At 30.9% G+C, this 10,687-nt stretch overlaps 1 protein-coding gene across 1 annotated transcript; it reads right to left on the bottom strand.

Annotated features, from left to right (window-relative positions):
• Window positions 1–573: 573 nt before the first annotated feature.
• LOC142332753 (neuroligin-4, Y-linked-like) lies at window positions 574–987 on the bottom strand. Its single transcript, XM_075379367.1, has one exon. It carries the CDS (start codon window positions 985–987, stop codon window positions 574–576), a length of 414 nt encoding a protein of 137 aa, XP_075235482.1.
• Window positions 988–10,687: the final 9,700 nt, after the last annotated feature.

Raw genomic sequence — 10,687 nt, 5'->3', positions numbered from 1 at the left:
TTTTTTATTTCTTTATTACTATTATTCTGATTATTATTGCGGTTGTGATTACTATACCTTTTATTATTATTATTATTACTATTATTATTATTATTAAAACTGATTTGTCTTACTTTACTTATGTTCTTTAACTAATAAATTATAATTATAAAAACATTTTCAACTGTCAATCTCCGAATATCCTGATCGGGCCGCGAACACGCGACATTGTGTTTAAACAGATGTATTGATTTGAGCCCTCCAGTTCAAGTTACTATTAATTACTACTCCCAGCTATGTAAATCAATCCGTTTTCCCTATTAGTAACACCTAAATCCAGATTTTAATTTGATTATACATTTACTCGAGTGAATAATATAGGGTACTTCATTACCTGAGATTGCCCCTTCCGGCTGCGGGTAAATGATGCAAACTGTAACGCTAATTCTCAAAATTAAAATTGTAATTAAAAGATTATATTATTATTAATTCATCAGTTAAGATGATTCAATATTACTTTTTTCTACATTGAATAAAAACATTTTTAATTTCCAGATATTAATCCTGGATTTAAAATAATATTAAAATACAAAATTAGTATAACATTATAAGAGTATTACCTTGTGCTGGAGCGTAGATATTAAGATATAAGCAGTCTTCACTTTGATTCTTGAGATATGGTAGTAATCTCTTGAGATATTCCAATCGTCCTCTGGGCATTACTTTAAGTGCTAATGTTTCATTTGATATATCGGGTAATCTTTGAGGACAAACCGGACTGAAACGATCAGCGACTTTAACACCGGACCATAATGCACCGGTAACTGGTGGCATAAATCTTAAAGATCCTATCGGTGGTGATGCGTATGGTATACCGCGAAACACTTCAACCGCATCTAAATGTCGATTATCTGGTGTAACAATTACACCACTTACATCACCGTATTTCGTTCTGACAGTACGACTAGCGCTTAATGCTAAACAAAATTCACTTAATGTTACACTCATTACTAAACCTACAATCCAAATATAGTCTAATCTATTTAATATATATTTTTTGTAAAATCTATCCATATTTATTGTTGCTATTAAAAAATGAACAATAAAATAAAAAGGAAGTAATAATTAATTAACGAACGAAAGGAATAAAACCCCAGAGTCAGATATATTTAAAGAAATTGTTTTCCAAATAAAGAGTTGATCTTTTAATTGTTAGACATATTTTAAACATTAACGGTAAGTTGTTAATATTCATGATTAAGTATTCCTGATAACTAATAATGTTTTCTAACAAAAAAAAAATCAATATCTATATTTAAAATGGGTTCAAACAGCAATTCCAGTAATCTGAAACAAAGAAATAAAATATATAGTAATTTTACAAATAAATAAATTCCTGGTTAACACTGTATTAACATATAATTATTTTTATAAATAATTAAATAAATTCTTTCCTATGAAAGCTATTTACCGGAATTTTATTTATTTAATAAAGAATAAACTAATTAATATTAAAATCAATCATTACTAAAAAAATTAAATGTTCTATAACAACCCACATATAACTATATAATCATAAATTTAATTTTAAATGTAAACCCTTGTAAAGCTTTTTTTAATAAAAGTTTATATTGAAAACAATCATGAGAATTCGTTTAATTGAATCTAATATATAAAAAAAATATGAAACTAAATAAATAAAATTCCAGAAAAATACAGTAGATAATAAATATTATTAAAAATATTGGAAAAATAATTATAAAAAACTTTTTAATTCTCTGAACAAATACTGCACAACTGGATTGAATCCATATAGTTTACAAAAAGTCAATTACATTAAGTTTACTGTAATCAACTTCATTAAATCTACTATTTAAACAAAGACATAAAATTCCTTTTTTCGTTATGAAAGAGGGGGGTTTAACAGCTACGGTCATTAGTCAGGTGGAAATTGGGAGTGTATGAAAAGATGCCATGCCTAACCGGGATTCGAACCCGGGACCTCCACACAAAATAACGAGACGCTAGCTACTCAGCGAGGAGGTCGGTTTTTTTATCTTGCTAGGTCATATACCTTCTTTGAATGTCCTCGGTGGGATGGGACCAAGTTAAATTGTAATATCGAATGGGCGTTGCCTGAAAATGATGTCCCGTACATGTTAAAGGGTTTACGGGAATGGCTGAACATGTAGAAGCTGAAAAGGATTAGAGAGAATAGGGGTCATACTGATGCACAGTGGAAGACGGATAGGACAGCCCCCTGCTGAGCTGGTGTTCGTCCGTATTTGCACGGGTGGGCTGCAGTGAGAAGACACAGGGTCTCCCAACGACCCGGGTCAAAAAAATGGGGAAAAATCAGGGTCTTGGCGAATGGGTCCCGGGTATGGCATAGCCGGGCCCTGTTACCACCGCCTTTGAAGTTAGACTGGCAAATTAAAATAAGAAGATCCAAAACCGGCGGGCCGACCTGCCATGCCGGACCTACTGCCAACAGGCGGAGATGCTCATTAAGAGTGGCAAGAACACGCCCCTGGACGGAGTCATACTTGACTGCAGATCCGGTCCAGGGGTGTAAGGGAACAAAAGAGAGAGAGAAAAAAGTCATTTGATACTTTTTCAATATATTTTTCTAAGGATATTAAAATATTACGGAATTTTAACTTCTTCTTCAAGTGGCAACTACTTTCAGGTCTGCAATCATCATTGCTATTTTGACCTTTGAGTAGGCCGCTGGGAACAGTTCGGTGGACGTTGTGCCAAACCATTCCCTCAGATTGCGCAACCATGAAATTCTGCGCCTCCCAACGTTACGTCTGCTCACTATCTTCCCCTGCATGATCAACTGTAGCAACTCGGACTTCTCGGACACTGTAATTTCCCTGTTTGTACTACTTGAACTACTTGAATACAGATTATAATTCTTAACCATTTTTTATATAAAATTTTTCTTGTAAACGTTCCCAATCAATTACACTTAACTGTACACCAATCAAATGATAATTTTTGACTAACTCAAAATATGGTTCCCTTGCCTATTTTATTCGCATTGTATATAAACAATAAGTTTACTGTACCGAAAAAAAAACCGCTCGGTAAGTCTAGTGGTGGATAACCCACCGGGTTAATCTAGTGGTGAACGCGTCTTCCCAAATCAACTGATTTGGAAGTCGAAAGTTCCAGCATTCAAGTCCTATTAATGGCAGTTACTTTTATACGGATTTGAATACTAGATCGTGGATACCGCTGTTCTTTAGTGGTTGGGTTTCAATTAACCACACATCTCAGGAATGGTGTATCTCAGGAAACTAGACTCCATTTACACTCATACGTGTCATCCTCATACATCCTCTGAAGTAAAACCTGAATGGTAATTCCCGGAGGCTAAACCAGAAAAAGAATGAAAAGGAGGTAAGTATAGTGGTTAAAATCGTTATTGTAAAATCAACTGATTTTCGAAATCGCGAGTTATAAAGAATCTTACAATGACTCATAGCTTGAGTCTTTGTAAATGGAATTGCTTTTATCTGAATCTGAATGCTGTAAACTATGAATACCGACATTCTTTGGTGGTTGGATTTCAACTAACTAAACGTCTCAGGGGTGGTCGACCTCAGTCTGTTCCAGACTAAATATTTACCGGTAATTTACACTTACATTACACTACAACTGTTGCTACAGAAGGCCTGAAAAGCCGGTAGCAATAATTGTATTAATAATTTTGCTTTAATACAAAACCGATTTTTAAAAAAATGTTATATACTTTTTATTATCTGTATTTACATTACTTTTCTAAAAAATAAATTCACGATAAGTTTTTTTTATTAAATCTTCCGCATTTATAAGTCATTTAACAAAGCTACTGTGCTACAAATATAAAAAAAACTTGTTTTTCAACACCTAATTTTGTGTTTTACCTCTAATATCTTAAAAAAAATACTGGAGCTACAGTACTGAGTCCTGTTTTCTGTTTTATTCTAATTCACAGCTCAAAATACATAAGAAACCACCGAATTTACTCCTTATAATTTTGATCCCAAAAATAACAGTGGGGGCTTTTTATATTAGAACAGTTGAAAATTGGGGCGAAATTTTTCGCCAGTCGTAATGGAAAACAAAGCTCTTCCAGACCTATCTTTTTATAAATTTTTTTCATTACTTTTACCAGTAAAACTTCTCCTTAAAGTTTCTCTGTTTCTTCGTAGAACACTCTATATAATGTACTTTTGAATTATTTACACGTTTTTAATCGAAATGTGCAAAGTTCTTAGTAATATAAAACGAAAAAAAAAATTAAAAAGTTATCTTAAATTCCCTAGCATAAAAGAGAAGAACTTATATTAAAAGAAAATACAAAAATAAATTTTGTAGAAACTGTTTTCTGAATTGTTCACAAAATCTTAGAGATACCTTAATATAATACAAAAATTACCATCAAAGTTATTCAAACATTGTTTGCAAAGTTAATTGTTATCAACTGATATTGCTAACCTACGAAAAGAAATTAATTCATTCTGATAAAAAAAAAAGCAAATAAATGATCAATTATTTATTTCATATTGTTAAGATTTTTTTCGACACTTAGTCTGTTTTGTTTTTTGACAGTTAAATTACAATATCCTGTATTCAATTTTTTTTTAAAGTAATTTACGTGATTTTTTTCTGAATTAAATTTACTACATTTTTAATTAAAAAAAAAAAAAAAAAAACAATACTACTTAATTAAACATTTAAAAAGTTTTCTTAAATCCCAAAAACGTGATATTTATTACCCCGAATTTTTGTTTTATGTCATTTATCTTTAAATCTAAAAGAGTTACAGACCAATCTTTTTGATATTTTCAGGTCAAAAACCATAGAAAAGAACAAATTTGCGGCTTAATTTTCCTTCCCAGAATTTCAGGAAGTCTTCATTTTCCCAGGAGAATCAAAATCCGGGCGAAATTTTTCGCTAGCCGTAACTCGTTAACGAAGCGTTTTCGAGCGTATGTTTAAATTAATTTTTTTCATATTTTTAGTTATAGATTCAGGTCCCAAGAGACTGCTGTACAGTTTGAATCACCCTATATTTATATGGATATAAATATACAATGTGATTCAGAAGGATAGGGATACTTTGACAACTTAATCTAGAGACTAAAAATAAGAAAAAAGTTCACATAAATATAAGTCCGAAAACGCTTCGTTAGCGAGTTATATAGGGTGAAAAATTTCGCCCGAGTTTCAGTTCTTCCGGGTAAATTAAGGCTTTCTAAAATTCTGGAAAGGTCAATTAAGGAGCAAATTCAATTGTTTCTATGGTTTTTGAGCTGGGAAATCAAAGAAAATAGATCCCAGAACTGTATCTCTCTTTGTTTCTCATGTAAAACGCCAAAAATAGGGTCAAAAAACACATTTTGTTACGTTTGACGTACAATAACGTTGATAAATTGGAAATAAATTCTACATTTTTTAAACATAAATTGTAGAGAATTTAATTATAAGAAGATTGATGTATATAATTTTAACAGAAAACAAATAAAATTTTAAAAGAATATCAGAAAGCTTTAATTTACCCGTAGGAAATGAAACTCGGGCGAAATCTTTCACTCTGTATAACTCGCTAAAGAAGCGTTTTCGGACCTATGTTTATATGAACTTTTTTCTTATTTTTAGCCTCTAGAATGAGTTGTAAAAGTATTGCCCTTTCCTCCTGAATCACTCTGTATATGCAGAAAAAATAACAAACTTCTCAATTGATGCCGTACTTTTATATTTCTTCGTAGTTAAGTTTCCATATCGCTGCAGAGGACTTTACCATAACTAATAAAAAAAAAATTACTCGATGAAAATGCTTAAATATAAAATATAAATACTAAATGAAACGAAGTTTCCAATATTTTCACTATGTAACACAGTGATTTTTTTGAGTTGTAATTCCATTCCTGTAATAAAAAAAAAATTCTTAACCGTTTTATCTTTCATCTGTTTTGATAAAAAAAGTATTAAATATTGATAAAAACAAAAAATAAATCCATATATTAATTCTCCATACAATAAATTTAAATTAATATAAATTTTTATTTTTTTGTTTAGCCTCCAGAACCATCGTAAGGTATTACTTCACAACCCCCCAAACAACACCGGTATCCACGATCTAGTATTCAAATCTGCATAAAAGTACCTTAACTGGGATTTGAATCTAAGAACTCGGATTTTGAAATCAGCTGATTTGCGATGACGAGTTCACCACTAGACCAACCCGGTGAGTTAAATTAATTGTATTTTTAATAAAACTTAATTATCGTAAATTTCAAATTATTTTAAATTAGTTACAATAATAAGAAAAATATAACAGTATAGTTAGAAATAATAAGAGAGCATTAAAAGATTTAAATGGCAGAAAGGCTCCTGGAATAGACGGAATACCTGTAGAATTACTGCGCAGTGCAGGTGAGGAAGCGATTGATAGATTATACAAACTGGTGTGTAATATTTATGAAAAAGGGGAATTTCCATCAGACTTCAAAAAAAGTGTTATAGTCATGATACCAAAGAAAGCAGGGGCAGATAAATGTGAAGAATGCAGAACAATTAGTTAAACTAGTCATGCATCAAAAATCTTAACTAGATTTCTATACAGAAGAATTGAGAGGAGAGTGGAAGAAGTGTTAGGAGAAGACCAATTTGGTTTCAGGAAAAGTATAGGGACAAGGGGAGCAATTTTAGGCCTCAGATTAATAGTAGAAGGAAGATAAAAGAAAAACTAACCGACATACTTGGCGTTTATAGACCTAGAAAAGGCATTCGATAACGTAGACTGGAATAAAATGTTCAGCATTTAAAAAAAATTAGGGTTCAAATACAGAGATAGAAGAACAATTGCTAACATGTACAGGAATCAAACAGCAACAGTAACAATTGAAGAACATAAGAAAGAAGCCGTAATAAGAAAGGGAGTCCGACAAGGATGTTCCCTATCTCCGTTACTTTTTAATCTTTACGTGGAACTAGCGGTTAATTATGTTAAAGAACAATTTAGATTTGGAGTAACAGTACAAGGTGAAAAGATAAAGATGCTACGATTTGCTGATGATGTAGTAATTCTAGCCGAGAGTAAAAAGGATTTAGAAGAAACAATGAACGGCATAGATGAAGTCCTACGCAAGAACTATGGCATGAAAATAAACAAGAACAAGACAAAAGTAATGAAATGTAGTAGAAATAACAAAGATGGACCACTGAATGTGAAAATAGGAGAAAAGATTATTGAGGTAGAAGAATTTTGTTATTTGGGAAGTAGAATTACCAAAGATGGACGAAGCAGGAGCGATATAAAATGCCGAATAGCACAAGCTAAACTAGCCTTCAGTAAGAAATATAATTTGTTTACATCAAAAATTAATTTAAATGTCAGGAAAAGATTTTTGGAAGTGTATGTTTGGAGTGTCGCTTTATATGGAAGTGAAACTTGGACAATCGGAGTTTCTGAGAAGAAAAGATTAGAAGCTTTTGAAATGCGGTGCTATAGGAGAATGTTAAAAATCAGATGGGTGGATAAAGTGACAAAGGAAGAGGTATTGCGGCAAATAGATGAACAAGGAAGCATTTGGAAAAAATATAGTTAAAAGAAGAGACAGACTTGTAGGCCACATACTAAGGCATCCTGGAATAGTCGCTTTAGTATTGGAAGGACAGGTAGAAGGGAAAAATTGTGTAGGCAGACCACGTTTGGAATATGTAAAACAAATTGTTAGGGATGTAGGATGTAGAGGGTATACTGAAATGAAACGACTAGCACTAGATAGGGAATCTTGGAGAGCTGCATCAAACCAGTCAAATGACTGAAGACAAAAAAAAAATATATATATATATAAATTGCATCTCCATTCAGTTTTGCTTTGTAGATTTGAAATCTGTGCAAAAGAAATATTATGACACTTTTGATTGAATTCATATTACAGAAAAGAAAAAACAATTCTTTTGTAGACCTGTGAATAAATATATTAAATAAACCTAAAATAAAATAATTTAAAAATCATAAAAATAGTCGAACACATTTCTATTCCACTTGAAATAAAAAATATTTTGTTAGGTAGGTTACAACTACTGAAAAATAAATATATATATATATATATATATATATATATATATATATATATATATATATATATATATATATATATAATAATGTTCACTCATCAATTACAGTATAAAGCTTAATAAAACGGATATGACTGGAATTTATTCCTTTGATCATTGAAAAACAGTACACTACCCACAACAGATAAGTAAACTAACATGGTTATGCTACATTATAAATACATACTTCCAACCTAGCAAAAAAAAAAATTCAGGATAAAAGAAGAATAAAAAACTATCTGTTATGTAGAAGAGAATATCCTGACTGATTCACTGTTTCATAGTCAAAGTATCTACAACCAAAATTATTATAGGTAGAGACTTGAAATTTTCAGGGTACCTTCGTATTTTTAAGTAGGCGTGCACTAAGAAAGGATTTTGCGAAATTTTGATTTTAAGGGGTTCAAATCAATAAAAAACTAAATTTCGTGTTAACAGCGCTATCTGTTGGACATAAAAGCAACATACTCTATACTAAATATTTTACGATTCCATTACAGTGTTTCCGATATGTGTCCGCTATATACTAAAAAACTACTGGACCGATTTACGCGTAGGGAAGAAGGGAGAAAGGGAAAAATCAGAAAACGGAAATAGGGAACTAGGGAAAAATCGAAAAAGGGAAGAGGGTAAAAAGGGAAAGACGGGAAAAAAGAAAAACGGGGAATGGAAATGGAAAGGGAAAAGAGAAAAAATAAAAGAGGGAGGGGAAAATGGAAAAGGGGGAAGAGAAACCGAAAAGGGAAGTAAGGGAAAGAGAAACGGGAGAAGGAAAGGGAAAAGGGTGAAAAGGGGAAGGGAAAGCGAAGCGAGCCATGACGCTCTGACCGTGACGAGCAGCGCAAGTAACCATAGAGCACGGGCGAAGCCGCGAAGGGAATGCTAGATTTGGGATTGTATAAATTTTTTGTTTATCTTTATTGGACTATTTTAATTCATTCATAAAATGGATTGGTCTAACAAATATTGTTTAATTTTCTTATCTTCCTTTTTTTGTTTTCCTTGATTTAAGTTTTGAGCAATAATTCATTGTTTATCGTATATTCCCTTCAGTATTTTTCATAAAAATTTTTATTTACCGTTTTATCAGGATTTAATGAAAATCTAAATATAATATTGTTGATTAAATATTTTTTATTTATAAAAAATAAGTTTGCTATTAAAAAGCATTGCGAGTGAAGCTAGATCTATATTGTGAGCGAAGTCGCAACGGAGTACGCTAGTTTTTCCTATAAACAAATTTTATGTATTTTAAAGTAATTTATTATTTTAACTTTATCTACAAAAAGAGTAATAAATGAGAATATGGTGATTATAGAAGGAGTTTAAGGTTTGAGAAAGGATGAAAAAGGTATACTTTATTCGTATTTGGTCAAAGGTTTTCAGTTAATTTTTATTTTAACTATTTTTCTCTTTAGAAAACTGCATTTACATTGTTTAATGGATAGAATTGCTCATGCTTAACCCTAAACCATTATTTTTCCCAATCAACCCTTCCTAACATTACTACAAAAGCAAAAACGGTATTTTTTTTCTAAATTTAAAGGTAAACTCACCAAATGTATTTCATTTTACACTTATATGTACACTCGTAAATTGTTTTTTTTTTTTTTTACTATTTAATGTCATTAATAATTATTAAAAATAATGAAAAATAAATGTTGAAATCATTCCATAACGATTAATTTTTCTTTTACAACAATCTTCAGACGAGTTTGACATACAGTACTTTATTCATTATACTTTTTACAATAAGTAGAAGAAATATATTTATATAAATCATTAATCATGAAAAAGGATTTAATTAATTTGTTATATATACAATCTATTACATTTTTTCTAATGGGGCACTGACGTACGAGTATATAAATCACTTAAGTTAAAAAAAGGAATCAAAGATAATTTTTCTTATAGTAATTTTGCTCATTATTTTCTGTTTTAAAGAAAGTAATGAAATGTAGTATAAATAACGTAGATGAACCACTGAATGTAAAAATACAGAAAAGTTTATGGAGGTAAAAAAATTTTGTTATTTGGGAAGTAGAATTACTAAAGATGGACGAAGAAGGAGCGATATAAAATTCCGAATAGCACAGACGAAACGAGCCATCAGTGAGAAATATAAATTGTTTACATCAAAAATTAATTTAAACATCAGGAAAAGAGTTTTGAAGGTACATGTTTGGAGCGTAGCTGTATATGAAAGTGAAACTTGGAAGATCGGAGTATCTGAGAAGAAAAGATTAGAAGCTATTGAAATGTGATGCTATAGAAGAATGTTAAAAATCATATGTGTGGATAAAGTGACAAATGAAGAGGTGTTGCGGCAAATTGATGAAGAAAGAAGCATTTGGAAAAAATATAGTTAAAAGAAGAGACAGATTTATAGGTCACATTAAGGCATCCTGGAATAATCGCTTTAATATTGGTGAGAAGGTAGAAGGGAAAAAATGTTTAGACAAGCAACGTTTAGATTATGTAAAACAAATTGTTAGGGATGTAGGATAGAGAATCTATCTAACACTAGATAGAGAATCTTGGAGAGCTGCATCAAACCAGTCAAATGACTGAAGACAAAAAAAAAACAATA

The sequence above is a fragment of the Lycorma delicatula genome, chromosome 12, assembly GCF_047948215.1.
Source record: "Lycorma delicatula isolate Av1 chromosome 12, ASM4794821v1, whole genome shotgun sequence".
In the NCBI taxonomy this organism is placed as follows: domain Eukaryota; kingdom Metazoa; phylum Arthropoda; class Insecta; order Hemiptera; family Fulgoridae; genus Lycorma; species Lycorma delicatula.
The sequence above is the reverse complement of the archived record's forward strand: the minus strand, read 5'-3'. Positions and strand labels throughout refer to the sequence as shown.

What these genes read in the sequence shown, in the direction of transcription:
- LOC142332753 (XM_075379367.1), bottom strand. Translation starts at nt 987, where the DNA reads ATGAGTGTAACATTAAGTGAATTTTGTTTAGCATTAAGCGCTAGTCGT.